The 16,171-nt window shown below is 37.7% G+C and overlaps 1 protein-coding gene across 5 annotated transcripts in view; it reads left to right on the plus strand.

Annotated features, from left to right (window-relative positions):
• The window catches only part of SPAG16 (sperm associated antigen 16), a 422,131-nt gene that overhangs the window by 18,356 nt on the left and 387,604 nt on the right, over nucleotides 1-16,171 (plus strand). For all 5 annotated transcript variants that reach the window (XM_039332825.1, XM_039332827.1, XM_039332823.1 and 2 more), the window contains exon 4: nucleotides 1,132-1,259. In XM_039332825.1, the coding sequence (XP_039188759.1) occupies nucleotides 1,132-1,259 (128 nt within the window). The remainder of the gene's footprint in view (nucleotides 1-1,131; nucleotides 1,260-16,171) is intronic.

Consider the following 16,171-nt stretch of genomic DNA (forward strand, 5'->3'; position numbering starts at 1 on the left):
AATAATTTAATATGAAAGATTCTTCATAACTGACTTGAAAAACAATCAGTTTGCATGAGTTGAACTTAGACGGAGTCAGATTGCCTAAATCCATGGTGATGAACCTATGGCATGCGTGCTACAGGTGGCACACAGAGCCCTCTCTGTGGGCACGTGCGCCGTTGCCCCAGTCCTAGGCCTTCAGCTGGGTTTTATAAAACCTCCGCCGCCGTGTGCAAAAAAAAAAAGGTTCAATCAATCAATCAATTTCAACTTCTCACGGGGAAAAAAAAGATCTCGCAAAGTTGGAATTGATTGATTGAACTTTTTAGTCCCACCCAGTCTGCTGTTACCACTGCGGCCGCGCCCACCCAATGGACCATGCCCACCCAATTGGCCACACCCACCCAATTGGCCATGCCTATCTGGCACCCGACAACACATAAGTGGGTTTTAGGTTGCAGATTGGGCACTCGGTCTCTAAAAGGTTTGCCATCATTGGCCTAAAACATTAGCATATGGATATTTGATATTACCCCCTTTTTTCTACAAAGGTCTGAATTTCTCAGGGATGTCCATAACAAAAATTAATATATATCAATGAAGTATAGTGTAGACCAACACAAACAGTTCCTCCATACTCTTATACAAGATCTATTCTCTCCCCTACAAGGTGATGAAAAATGTAGGGCTACTATATTTGGGCTGCTAACATTGTGATGGTAGAAAAAAAACTCCATCTAATCTAATTCTTTGCTGTCATCTAGTTGTTTTCAGACTTGTAGGACAGGGCCATATACAGTGAGGAGTCAAAGGAATAAAAGTGATCCCATTAGAAGATGAAGAAGGATAGAGAACAATATTTAAAATATTCATATCATAGTATCTAACATAATTCCTGATACCCTTGGACAAAGTTAACTTCCAGATTATTGCACAGAGATGCTAATCACAATCTAGTGATAAATTCATGACTACTATTTCTTTATGAAATTACTCTAAAAAGCTGCATCATAAGAAATGGACTATCATTAGCCTATATATATCTCTGTAATGTACGAAAAACTACCCTGTGATTTAATTTTTTTTTTCCTGAAACAAATGATGAAGCAGATGGTGTTTCTAAAATGTCTCCTGAATTTTCCTTTCTAGGCTCAACGGCCAGGCCAGATCATTAAACAATCTTTGTCCGAAACACCTGAAATTGTAGATGACTTTCTTTGCAATTTTTTAATTAGAATGGGAATGAACAGGACATTAGACTGCTTTCAGACTGAATGGTAAATCTTTCTTAATTAAATAGGGGATCTTGTAATTCAAATTACTGTTCTTTTTTGAAACTTGGAATGTTGCTTTTTGTTTTTGTTTTTATGATTTGATATTGGGGATATTTTTTTGTTTATAAGTTTTTTGTTTATAAGTTTGTTTTTATGCCATTAATTAGAATATACCGTAAATATTTTAAAATGTCAAGTCAATAAAATATCTTTTTTAAAGGTCAAACCATACCCACTGTTTAAAATTTAGTCCTATTCTTCCATATCCTAAGATGGATGGTTAATCTGGACTGTAAAGTCTAAAACAGAGTTCATCCATGGGTTTATACAACGCAAAATTGAAAACTGGGACTAATAAAACTGTTGGTTAGTCAGAAGAGTCTCTAAATTGCAGCACCAGTCTAATCTGTTTTAGCAGGAAAAACGGCCAGCTGTAATTGAGGGGGTGTGAGATGTATGTACACTGCGCCTGCCAAAGGGGAAGAAGGGTGGGTAGATCTTGGAAGTTGGGAGATTCAAAAGAGCTTGATGTTAGCAGAGAAAGGATAGCAAAAAGAGAATTGGGAAGATTAAGAACAAAATGTGAGTAGCTATATAGATTTAAGATTTCAGAGAAATTTGTGGGAGAAAGCTACATTTTCCTCCCTTTGAAAAGGTAAATTAGCATTTGGTAGCTCCAGGCTTTTCTACATAGTTTGGAAGAAAAAAGTGGCAGATAAACTTAATCTAAGTTATTTCTGAACTTGAGATCTAGGAAACAGATAGAATTTCTGGTGCTTTATTTGCTTTCTGCTGCAAGGCTGCTTCCCTGTCTGAGTTTGCTCGAAGCTATGGTTGTCAATTGTCATATTCTTCTCTTGTTCTACCTCCAGGGAAGTGATGTGGTTGGTTTCAGGCACTGGTGAATTCATTGTTTGAGTGAAGGGCTGAATCCACTTGTACTTAAGGAGGCAATAGTCTATTCCCTCCTCAAAAAGCTGTAACTAAACCCAGTGGTATTGGACAATTTGAAGCCATTTCCAATATTCCATTTCTTGGGGAGATTGTTGAAAAGGTGGTTGAGCTTGGGATGAAACAGATTATCTGGAATAATTTACAGTCAGATTTCAGGCCTGGGCATAGTAATGAGACAATATGGATGGTGTTTGTGAATGACTTATGGTGGACTCAAGATGGGATTGGTGCATCCATCCAGACCTGCTTTTATTTTTTGGCAGCCTTCAATACCATCAATCAGTCCTTTTGTCACTTCAGGTAGACCTCAACTTACAACCACAACTGAGCCCAAAATTTCCATTGCTAAGCATGACAGTTAAGTGAGTTTTGCCCCATTTTATGACTTTTCTTGTTACAGTTATTAAATGAATCACTTCGTTTGTTAAGTTAGTAACATGGTTGTTAAATGAATCTAGCTTCCCCATTTATCAGAAGATTGCAAAGGGTGATCACATGACCCTAGGACAATGCAACTGTCATAAATACATGCCAATTGCCAAGCATCCGAATTTTGATTACATGACCATAGAGATGCTGCAACGATCATAAGTCACTTTTTTTTAGTGCTATTTTAATTTCAAATGGTCCTAAATAATGGTTGCAAGTTGAGGACTACCTGGTCCCTTTTGCAGTATGCTTTACATGGCTTCCCTTGAAGAGTATTTGGAAGCTGCAACTGGTTCAGAATGCAGCAGTATGGATTGTTAAGGATGCATTTTAACATACCCATGTAACACTGCTATTTAGCACCCTATACTGTATGTGATTCAGGGTGCTGGTTACTACTTTTAAAACTCTTCAAGGCCAGGGCCTGGTTATTTGCAGGATCACCTAGCCCTGATTACCTTTGCCTGCTTAATTAGATTGACCTGGGCTATTTTCTATTGCTTAAGCAGAGGTGGAAAACAAAAAAGGTGGACATGGAAAATGGATAGAGATAAAATTTGGATGAAGATAAACTGAGAGGAAAAGATGATTGGAGAGGAGAAAAAGTGCTGCTTAGATGTTTAAAAAAGTTTAAAATTTATCATAGAAATGGCTTCTCTTAAGGGATCTTCAGAGACATCTATGTAGGTCATATAATTATTACTCGTAAGAGTAAAGATTTAGAACCTGAATTCATATTGGCCCATGGTGCTGCTGAATAAAGATAAGAACATGTTCATGACTATTTTTACTAGGGAAGAATTATTGTCTTTATTGCTTAACTTAGATAGATGAGTCTGGTTTTATGCCTAGAGCAAATATTGTAGTCAGCTACAGAGACAGTATGAAGGGGGGTGGGGCCAGCTGCCAAGAAGAACGGGTGTGTTGGACGATTCTCTGGAGTGTCTACCCCCGTTTCCGACTGCTTGACAGACCCTTTGGGGTCTCTAGTTCCCTGGAGGGGGACTGGGAATAACAAGGCATCCTGGGGAGCAGTTCCAGATGGCGGTCTGGACTGGCGAACTTAGGAGAAGCTGAAAAAACCAGCTGTCAATGGCGGCCGCGAAGGAATGACAGCTGTCAGCTGGCTGAAATTTAGCAGTGGAGCAGCTGAACGGAGACGTGACAGCTCCAGTTAAAATTTACTTGAACAGTGATCCTGGACAGAAGGGATTCGGTGTAAGAGCGCTCTGGAGGATTTCGTTAGAAATTTGATGACTTTAATTGCCTACAAGAGGGGAGGAGGGATTTCCTTCTTTCCTGGAAAAGCGGTGAAAAGGAAGGTTTGGGCTTAAAAGGTTTGCTTACACATTTACTACGTTGGTTGGATTTACAGAGAAGAGAAGAAGAGTCTCTTCTTTCTTTCTTTATTCCAAGGAAGGAAGTTTAACTTTGGAAGGCAAGCTTACTTTAAGGCACAGAGCGAATGCTTGGAAGAAGAAGAAGGAGGTAGACATTTTGAAATGAACAGGCAGATCATATATTAGAGACAAAGCCAAAGTGACACCTGCTGCCTAAACTAAGAATTGCCACAAGAGGGGAAAAAAAACCTAATAACAAGGGAAAGTGACTGTTTAGATTAGTGGTTCTCAACCTTTTTAATGCCGCGACCCCAACCGGTCATAAGTTGAGGACTACCCAACCGGTCGTAAGTCGAGGACTACCCAACCAGTCGTAAGTTGAGAACCTTCCCTGCCCGGGAGCGCGGCGCATGTGTGGTGCCACCCCCTGTGCCGGCCGAGGCATAGCTGGCAAGGGGCAGCGACGGTGCAGGGCGACCACCAGCTGGGCCACCAACTGGCCCAGCCCAAGGGAGGTAAGGCACCCGCCGGGCCCCACGCACGCCAGCAACCCTCCCTGCGCCTGCTGGCCTCCCACCTCCCACACCTGGCCCTCTTTTACTTACTTTTAGTAGTTGCTCAGCAGGGAGGGAAGCTTTCCTTGCAGCACCGTTTGCAGAATGGGGTTTTTGGTGGGCTCAGCAGGGCAGAGATAGCCTGGACAATTCCTATTGGCTTTTGAAAGCCAATAGAATTAGAATGTATTCAAGAGAGTCTATTCTATTGGCTTTCAAAAAGCCAATAGAATAAAAGGGAGTAGCACAGCTAAGGAAAAGGGGGAAAAAATGGCATACTGCATTGTTTGGCGACCCCCGTGAAATAGTTGTTCGACCCCAAATGGGGTCGCGACCCACAGGTTGAGAACCGCTGGTTTAGATGGTTGACCCCTGAAGGGATTCTGGTTACATGGCAGGAGAAAAAGTTCCGTTTAAACTCAATAGATAAAGCAGAGGAATTCTATAGGGAAATCTTTGGCAGCGAGGAAGATGTAGTTGAAAGAGAGGCAAGAGAGGAAGGAGAGATACTAGCGCAGGCCACTGAATCTAAAAGCAAACGTGTTGAGTTTCGAGAGGATATTGATAATGGGAAAAATGAAGGGAAATACGAGGAGAATAGACCTAAAGAAATTAAAGAAGCTAGACCGACAAGATTGTTAATGGAAAGAGGGAAGGATTTATAAACTCAAGAGTCTAGACCGGCAATAGTAACCAGATCCAAACATAGATAAGGAGGGGAAAAAAGGTGTTGAATCCATATCTGTCATTGTTAATGGCCTCAACTCTCCAACAAAAAGGAAAAAGTTTTTAAATAGACTTAATAAGATGAACTTAGATATAATTATGCTACAAGAAGTTCATATAAAAAAACAACATCAATGTTTATTAAACTGCCCTAAATTGGGGGATATGTTTGCGGCACTTTCACAATACAAGAAAGAAGGAGTGGTAGCATATATTAAACAAGAAATTTTGGCTAAGCAAATTTATAAGGACAAAGATGGTAGAATCTTAATAGTGGAAGTAATTTTGAATAAAATTTAAATTCTCCTGGTGGGAATTTATGCCCCGAATGAGGGGCAAAAACAATTTTATAAGAAACTTCACAACATTATTAATCAATTGGAATATGATAACATCTGTATAATGGGAGATTATAATGCAATTGTAGATAGAAACCTAGATTATAAATATGGAAAGAGTAGAAAAAGAACCAGAGGAACAATACTTGATACATTCCTAAAAATGGCAGATGAGCTCAATATTCAGGATACCTGGAGAGAAAGTAATGTAGGGAAAAAACAGTTTACCTTCTACTCTGGACGTCATCAATCATGGTCTAGAATTGATATGGTGTGGATGTCAACTGACTTAAATTTAGAAGTAGAGGAAATTGTAATCGATACGAACTCCTGGGCTGACCATAATCCGATTAAAATTAGATGGAAAGGGCAAAAAAATATGAGGAGATGGCCTCTGAAAAGAGCAATCCTAAAACATAAAGAATTCAAATTGAAATTGGAAGAAAAATTGGACCTGTTTTTTAAGACAAATAAGAAGGAAGATACGAATTGCCAAAACTTATGGGATACAGCCAAAGCCTACATGAGAGGCATTGCAATTTCTTACATGGCCACATGTAATCACAACAACAAAGACACTTAGAAGAAGAATAAGTAGGGTTGAGGAAAACTTGCAAAAGGAACCACAAAGTCGCAATTTGAAACAACAGATACTTAATTAAGCATAAGATGAATATTATTGGGAAAGAAGAATTAGGACAGAAGATAAAACATACTAAACAAAATTTCTTCGAAAATGCCAATAAACCAGGGAGATGGCTGGCTTATAAAATTAAAAAACACAACAACAAGCAGAGGATTACTAAATTTTATAATGCAGAAGGTGATATGGTGTACCAGAATGAAGGAAAGAAATTAGTGGCATATGAGTTCTACAAGAGTTTATACAAAGATGATAAATGGATAAATAATTATGACATTGTACAGTATTTACAATCAGCTGATCTACCGAAGATGCCAGAAGAATTTAAAATTTTGCTGAACAAAGAGATAACACCTTTAGAACTCTTGGAGGCAGTGAAAAACAAAAAAGTAATAAAGCACTTGGGCCAGATGTAGAAATGTATAAAATTGCACAAGAATCTAAGCCCAATGCTGTTGGATCTATTCAATGAGATTCTAACAAAAGCTAAAATACCAGCCTCATGGGAAGAAGCTCTCCTCACTTTGATTCCTAAGGAAAATTCAGACCTGGCGCATATTAAGAACTATAGACCCATTTCTTTATTAAATTCAGATTATAAGATTTTCATGGCTATAATGGTGCAAAAACTTGAAAGATTTTTAGGGATTTTATACATTCTGATCAAAATGGCTTTTTATCTAAAAGATACATAAGAAATAATATCAGGATTGTTTTGGACATATTGGAGTATTATAAGTGCATAACGAAAAGCAGATGGGTTTAATTTTTCTTGACGCACAAAAAGCATTCGACAATGTGAAATGGGATTTTATGTCCAACCAATTATTTTATATGGATTTTGGGGAAAACTTTTTAAATATGTTTAAATCAGTTTATTCTAAACAGGCAGCAAAAGTAATAATTAATGGAGAAATGACCAACAGCTTTCAAATTCAAAAAGGCACGAGGCAAGGTTGTCCGTTATCACCACTGTTGTTTATATTATCTCTTGAGGTATTAATCAGAATAATTCGGCAAGATGAACAGATTAAAGGTCTAGAGATCAAGAAGGAAGTGTTTAAAACGCAAGCCGTTGCAGACGATTTAGTTTTTATAATCGAAGAACCATTACAATCAGGGATAAGATTGATGGAAATACTGAGTAAATATGGGGAAATAGCAGGTCTGAAGATAAATAAAGAAAAAACTAAAATGCTCGTCAAAAATATGACTAAAATACAGAAAAATGAATTAGTTGACAGAATAGGTATTCAAATCACGATATCTAGGGATACAATTAACTGCTAGATGCGTTACACTCAAAAGAGATAACTATGAAAAGTTAATTGAACAGATTAAAAAGGATTTAGATATTTGGACCAACCTGCAGCTCTTCCTTATGGGCAGAATTGCAGTAATTAAAATGAATGTGTTACCGAAAATTTTATTTTTGTTCCAATGTATACCCATAAAATTGGACAAGAATTTTTTTCAAAACCTTAACAAAATTATACTCAAATTCATCTGGCGAGGAAAAAGAGCAAGGATTAAATTAAAATTACTGCAGAATTCAAAGGAAAGGGGGGGGGATTTGGCCTCCTTGACCTGGAAAAATATTATCAGGCCATAGTATTATTATGGGTAAAGGATTGGATATTACTAAAGAACAGGAGATTATTATGTCTGGAAGGTCATGACCTACAAATAGGATGGCACGCTATGTTATGGGATCATAAATATAAGACACACAAATATTTTTGAAGGCATTATATTAGACAAACTCTAATTGATGTATGGGTTAAAATCTGGCAACCAAATTATACTCAAGTCCTTAGTTGGATCTCATCGTTAGAAATGCATGTACATCCAAAATTTATCCAACTAGGAAAGATTATAACATATAAAAATGTTCTAGATGAGAGAGGGGAATTGAAAGCCAGGAAAATTCTTCAAAAAGAAGGGGTAGAATTAGAATGGTGGGCATACCTTCAATTACAGGCGAGATATTGGAAAGATAAAAAAGAGTTAGGCATAAAATTAGAACTGATAGGGCTGGATAAAATATTATTAGGTACGGAGGATAAAATGATTAAAAAACTATATCATTATTTGTTAGATCAGGCAATGTATGAGGAACAGGTAAAATAGACCATGTTAAAGTAGAGTAGGGATTTTGATCTCAACTTTGATCTGCACATCTGGCAACAACTACAGGTAAGAAACAGGAAGCTCACTCTGGCCACTTCCTATAAAGAAAATCTCTACAAAATGTTCTATAGATGGCATCTCCCACCCCTAAGAGTAGCTAAAATGGGTTCAAATGCTTCCTCCAAATGTTGGAAATGTAAATTGGCAACTGGGACATACTATCATATGTGGTAGGAGTGCCCACGAGCCCGTGACTTTTGGAAAAAGGTTAAAAAATGACTGGAAGAAATTTTAATGCTAGTGATAGAGTTAAAACCAGAACTCTTTCTGTTAGGCATAACCATGCAGAAATACAACAAAGGGGTATTCTATTTGATGTTATACATTCTTACGGCTGCTAGATTGGTATTCGCTCAAAACTGGAGAAATAAAGGAATTCCAACAGAAGAAGAGATTTTATATAAAATTTTATCGTGTGCTGAAATGGATAGGCTCATAATGGAAATGAAGGATAAGACAGAATCAGACTACTTTGAAATCTGGGACAAATTTTATTACTGGTATGAATTAAAGAGAACTGCTCGGGCTTCAAACTAATGTTAAGACAGAAACATATATAATTGTATATATAATTGTACTGTATAGAAGAATAAGCTTATTTAGAGATTAAGAATCATGTATTAATTATATGTATTAAGAAGAACAAATTGTTAGGAATATTTATTCTGGAATGTGACGTTATGTCCATTTTTGTTTTAACTGTATTATAAATAAAAAACTTTAAAAAAGAGACAGTATGAAGAGATGGAATGGTTTTCAAATTTCAGACGCAAAACTCAGTGAGATAGTTATTTGATAGAAATAGACAAAGATAGAAATAGACAAAGTAACTGAATGAATTTTAGTAAGATAAATGCAATTTCTTCACTTAGGAAATAAAAATCAAATGCAAAGATAGGTGGGATATTTAGATTGTAATAATATTTGAGAAAAAAGAATTTTAAATAGTAGCTGATAGCTGAAAATGTGCCAGCATATTCAAATGTAGCTGAAATTTTAAGCTACATCAAAAGAAATACAATTTGCAAAGCATAGGAAATAATTGCACTCTTATATTTGGCTTTGGTCAAAGTATTGTTCTAGTTCTAGATACCATATTTTAAGAAAGATCCTGAGAAATGGTTCAGAAGATCAGTAAGAATGATTAAAAGTGCTAGAATAAATTGGATGCTAGTGAATCATGTAATACGGAGCAGGGAATAAGAGAAAATCATTCCCTTGGTTTTTCAATTAATTTGTAGCTTAATGTATAACAAACATTTAGAATAACATTAGAGGTATGTTGCATTTAGAATATATGTGTACTTTATTATGCAGATGATATTGTGCTCTTGTCTGAAAACTCAATAACTGTCCATTCATGAGAATGAGTATATCAGGAGAAACATTAAAGTAAATTGAAAGCAGTGAGAAAGGAGTAATCAAAAAATATGTGTGGTAAAACAAGAGAGAAGGTCAGGAATGAATGGCTGCTGAATTAATGTGGATCTCAAGTTTGTCCTGACTTGATGTTTAGGGAGAAAAGACCCTCAACTCCATGGTTGAAGTGAAAGGTTCAGTTTTACTAAGCTCAAGTGGTTACAAGGTTAGCAAAACTGGATCTGAATATTCCTATGCCAAGTCTGTGTTTTTCCCTTTCCCTGGTCCTCCCCCCATGACCTATCAGTGTCCAATAGTATTCAGGTTTGGGAATGGCTTTGAAGTTTGGCACTTCTTTGGTTGAATTTCTCATTCCGTTCTCACAATTCTGTCCTTGATCTGCCGGTTCATTCCGGATTGACAACTTTGGTTCCTATCACCCTGTCATTCCCTTTCTTCTTCCCTCTACCCAATTCCATACTTCCCCATCCTCCTCTCTCCTCCCTTGCATTTTAAGGCAGGATGCCAGCAAAGATAACAGGCCTGAAAGTGGTTTAAATGCAAAAAAGAATGACTTAATATGAAAGAAGTACATTGTTTGCTTTATAAATAGGATTAAGTTTTTCAAAAGGTATATATGTCCACTAAGACTTGCCAACATAAAGAAAAGTAAAAAGTAAAAAGCAAAATCTTTATGGCGTGATATTTATTTATTTTATCTGTTTGTCTTTTTTAAATCCTTCATAAACTGCCCAAAATAATTTTGTGAGTGGATGGTTTTAGAAATTGAAGTTCTATGTAAACAATAATGTAGAGAGAATGAATTATGAATGAATTGCAAAACATACATATGAAGGAAGAGTGCATGGTTTGAGAGAAAGGTGTGGTTGAACATAATAGATGAAAACTTTGAAAAAAGACAAATGAGAAATTTTAAAAGAACAAAAGTTAATATATAAAACCACATTTGATATAATAAAAAACATGTTTTATAAAGAAATAAATGAAAGAATAGATATAGTGAAAAGTATTGCTATAAAACAGTTTTAGCAAAGTTTATTTAAATTTTATTATTATTTAATTTTTCCACTTACTCTTTTTTTGTATTTATCTTGAAAGAGCACATAGCTATATTTTATGAATGCTTTTAGTCTTTTTGGCTTTACCCTGAAAAAGTATGCAGGAATACAGGTGTGCCTATTTTAGAAATATCTTTATAATATCAAATTAAGTTATTAATTTTCTTTTTGTACAGGTATCTTTCATTTGGTAATATATGGCTAGCTGATCCATCCTGTAATGAAACACTAATGGAATGAGAAAATAGTTAATGCTGTGAAAATTGATTCATTGATGTGTACAGGAACCCAGATTAAATGGTCCTTTCATATATGAACACCTGTTAAAGAATTAATATTTAATTAAATTAGGCAGAGTGATGAATATGCTTATAAGTATGGTTTAAACAGAGCTTTTTGATCTATTTAGATATTTAACATGTCTTTGTTTCTTTTCAGCACAATGTTTTAAATATTACCAAGAAAATATTGTAATTATTTCTGAGAGCGTGCAGAGGGCGCTCCATCCCCCATCTCCAGGAGTAGTTTTGAAATTTTGTACCAAATGTGGGGCTAGAAAGGGCTCCTCCCTCTTTGCAAGATCCTAAGCAAATGCCTAATCTGCCTATAGTATAATACGGCACTGGCTTCAGTTTTTTACCGTTGCTTTTGATAGCAGATTTGATACAGGGTCTTGGAGGATCTAGTTTAAGGAATGGTTTCTTTAACTGAATTAAATATTTGTAACCATGATTCTTTGTGGATAAACCTTGTAATGTTTCAAGAAAATAGGAGATTTTCATGCAAAATTGTGTCATTATCTTGAGGCTATTAAAAAAAATAGCATCTGTTGTTACAGTGATGTTTGCAGTATTCCTTCACTGTTGCTTGTTCCTCAAATAAAAGAGAAAAAAAGCAATTAAAAACAGTAATTGCCAAATCTGTTTTACAGAGAATAAATACAGGAGTTTGGAGCTAGACATTTAAATTCTTCAAAAAAGGGGTGGATGGGATAGTTAACTGTTATGACTTATACTGAAACACAGTGAATAGAGATTCCACAAGAAACTGTTCCCTGAGAGAATTAAAGTTTAAACTGGCCTCTGATTTCTTCTGTGTGATTTTAAATAGCCAAACATAGTAGTGTACCACCAGAAAAAAACACATTGTAGTGTTCTCTGATAGGAAAGAATGGAAAGGGAAGAAACCTTTGTCAATTTTCAGATGTAAAAAATACATTATTTTGAAGGAAAAGCTCCAGTTTTTTTTCTGATAGCTTTGATTGCCCTAATGCAATTGTGATATCTTGTTTAATATTCTTAGTCATACAGTATTGATAGGTGAAGCTTTCAACCCTTCAGAATCCTCTCATCTTGATTGCTCTGCTTGGTTGTCATTAATTTTCCTGTTACAGTTGTTGTTGCGGTCTTAAAAAATACCAAGCTTCATTTTTTAATAGTCAAGTTTCAGTTTTTCCTGATTGCAGTAGGCCTAATAAGTCCATAAAAGAGGTAGGCTTTGAATCTGGGGATCCTTTATTTGCAGCTGTATTGATTACTATACCATACTTTTGCTGAGATAAGATTATTGCAGAGGAACTTTGCTGCAGAATAATGTAAAAAAGAAAATGGTTATCCAATATCTTCTTTAAAATCTCCCATGATGTAGCACTCACAAATTCTGGAGGCAAGTCATTCCACTGTTAATTGTTCTCACTGTCAGGAAATTTCTTCTTAGTTCTAGGTTGGTTCTCTTTTTGATTAGTTTCCATCCATTGTTGTCCTACCTTCAGGTCTTTTGGAAAATAGGTTGATCCCCTCTTCCTTGTGTCAGCCCCTCAAATAATGAAAGACTGCTATCATGTCACCTTAGTCTTCCTTTTCACTAAACTAGACATACCCAATTCTTGCAACCGTTCTTCATATGTTTTAGCCTCCAGCCCCCTATGTTGATCTTCTCTGCGCTATTTTCAGAGTCTCAACATCTTTTAGATATTGTGGCAACCAAAAATCAATGCAATATTCCAAGCATGGTCATACCATGGCCTTATAAAGTGGTACTAACACCTCACCTGATCTTGATTATATCCTTCTCTTAATGCAGCCTAGGAGTGCATTTGCTTTTTTGGCAGTTGCTGCACACTGCTCGCTCATATTTAAGTGGTTGTCCACTAGGACTCCTAGAACCCTCTCATAGTTACTGCTATTGAGCTAGGTATCACCTATTCTGTACCGGTGCAATTGGTTTTCCTTGCCTAACCTTACTTCTCTTACAATAGAATTTCATTTTGTTAGATAGGGCCCAATTCTAGTCTGTCAAGATCCTTCTGGATCTTGAACCTATCTTCTGGAGGTTGGCTATTCTTGCCAGCTTGGTGTTGTCTGCAAATTTGATAAGTTCTCATTCTATTCCCTCATCTAAATCGTATATAAAGATGTTGAAGAGTACTGGGCCTAAGGCAGAACCTCACTGCATACTTATCTCCATGTAGATGTAGTTCCATTGACGACTACACATTGAGTGCAGTTTATTAGCCAGTTACAAATCCATCTGGTGATGATGTTGTCTATTCTTCATAGTTTTATCTTATCAAGGAGTGGGTTATGGTTTACTTTATCAAATGCATTGCTGAAGTTCAAGTATGTCCACAGCATTTTTCCAGTCTACTAGTTTAGTCATTTTTCAAAGAATGCAGTAAGATTTATTTGGCATGATCTATTTTTGACAAACTCATATTGGCTTCTGGTTATAACTTTGCTTGCTTTGTTGCTTGGTTATCTTTTCCAGGATCTTCCCAGGTATTGATATCAGGCTGATTGGTCTGTAGTTTCCTGAATCCATTCCCCCCCCCCTCTTTTTTTGAGGATGGGAACCACATCAGCTCTTTTCCAGTCCTCTGGTAGTTCCCCAATGATTCAGTATCTTTGAAAGATATGGTTCAGTGGTTCCGAGATCACGTCTGCCATCTCCTTCAGAATTCTGGGATGTAATCTATTTGGTCCTGGTGATTTGAACTTGTCTAAGATGGACAGATAAACAAGTTCAAATTATCTTTTTCTTCCCAATTTAATTTGTATTCCTGGTCTGTCTTTTATGGTTCTGCTTTTAGTAGATTGGGCTATTTTTTCTTTTTATGTGAAGACAGATGCAGAGAATGAATTAAACAGTTCTATTTTCTCTGTTACCCATCACTTCCTTGCAATCTTCTCCCATTAGCGGACCAATTGTTTTCTTGACTTTTTTCTTCTTTTTACATGTCTCATTCTCTATCTCTATCTTTAATATATCAATATTGCTGTCTGTCTGTCTGTCTGTCTGTCTATTTGTTGTGTCATGAGCCTGCAAAGGCAGGCTCGGGACGTAGCAATGGTCCCGGGCAGTTGCAAGCTGCCCGGGACCAGACTGAGTGGCGCCGGCTTCGCGCGCATGCGCGAGGTGCGGAAGCGCACCAGAATGTTACCTTTTTCCTGGGGATGCTATTAAAAGGAGTCAGAGAGGCCTGCGAGCCTCAGAGCTGTGACGGAGAGAGAACTACTTAAAATAAAGGGCTGTTGGAATTACAGAATGTGCTGTATTCATTTGCCATTGACTCGATGACTCAACACTGGCGACGAGGATGGGATGGCTTACAAAAACAAAAAAGAAGAATTGTAAGCTTAGCCCAAGAGTCCTGGAGAGAGGAAGACGGCGTTAAACTCAGCACCTGGCCTGCCAGTACAGCATCGCTGGAGGTAAGCTGGCTGATAGACCCCTTCCTAACATAGAAGCAAGAATGGCGAAGATAGGGAGACTGTCTGAATTCGATGTCATGCACCCAGAAAGATGGGAGTCTTATGTTGCCAGAGTAGAAAATTACTTTAGAGTAAATCAAGTAAGAGAAGATGGCTTGAAGGCCGCTACTTTGCTATGTGTCTGTGGTCAAGATGCATTTGAAATTGCTGAAAATTTGGCAGCCCCTGCTCCTCTTGAATCTGTCACTTACACAGATTTAAAGAAGTTATTGAAGGAACATTTCCAGCCCAAGTTGTCTGTTATTGAGCGGAGACACACGTTTGAATAGAGGGATCAAAGAGCTGTTGAATCAGCTAAAGAATACATTGCAGCCTTGAGAAGAGCAGCTAAGCCTTGTGATTTTAAAGACTTAGAAGAAAGGTTGAGAGACCGATTTGTATGTGGGCTTAGGAACAGAGACTTGCAACAGAGACTCTTTGCAAAGGAGGACATTTCATTCCAAGATGCCTTGAGAGAGGTCACTGCAGAAGAGGCAGCAGGTGGGGCAGTCAAGAACATGAGGCCTATCAGGAACAACCCAGAAGCCGTCTCCGTGCACCATGAGGGAGTCCAGGAGAGCTCGGAAGAAGATACTGAAGATGAGGTGGATCATCTCTACCCAGCCAAAGAAAGGAAGCAGAAGGAAGGCAAAGAAAAGTCTTCAGCTGTACCCAAGTGCTTTGGGTGTGGAGGTCGCCACAAGAGGACCGACTGCAGGTTCCGTTCTGCAATCTGTAAAGCATGTGGAAAGCAAGGCCACATAGCAGCTGTGTGTCTGGGCCATCAGAAGGTACAACCCCAAGAAGAATTGCACTTGAAAGGTACCAGGGCCCTCAGCCAAAACAGGGTGGGTTTCTGTGCATCACGTAGAAGCATTTATAGGACAGGCACACATAGGCCACTTAAAAAGAAACTGTCACTTAAGGTGAAGTTACAAGGAGTTCCATTGGTTATGGAACTGGACACTGGGTCTGCACTTTCAATTGTTTCCATTCACACTTTCAGAAAGATTTGCTCTAGCAGTGGGTTCCAGGCCAAGCTTAGGCCATCCAATATAGTCTTAACAGACTTCCAAAATTCCAAGGTGTGTGTTAAGGGGAGGCCACTCTTAAAGTACAATACAAGGATTTTGAAGGTTCATTAGATGTATTGGTAGTTGGGGGTGAACGCACGAATCTCATTGGACTCGATTGGTTTGAGGCCTTGGGAATACAAGTTACGGGCTTCACAATTTGCAAACATTAGGTCTACAAGAAGTCTGCAAAGAATTTGCAGATGTCTTCAGCCCCCAGCTGGGAGCATACAAAGGCCCCCCAGTTTCCTTGAAACTGGACCCCACTGTCACCCCCATTAGAGTGAAAGCAAGGAGAGTACTCTTTGCTTTGAAAGCGAAAATTGATGCTGAATTGGACAAATTGATTCAGCAAGGTGTCTTAGATCCTGTTGACTCAAGTCCATGGGAAACTCCCATAGTCACGCCTCTCAAGGCTAATGGGGACATTCGCATCTGTGCAGATTACAGATGCACTCTAAACAAGGCATTGCAACAGCAT

The sequence above is a fragment of the Crotalus tigris genome, unplaced genomic scaffold (genome assembly GCF_016545835.1).
Source record: "Crotalus tigris isolate CLP2741 ecotype Arizona unplaced genomic scaffold, ASM1654583v1 scf7180000024464.508515016:1373766, whole genome shotgun sequence".
Classification (NCBI taxonomy): domain Eukaryota; kingdom Metazoa; phylum Chordata; class Lepidosauria; order Squamata; family Viperidae; genus Crotalus; species Crotalus tigris.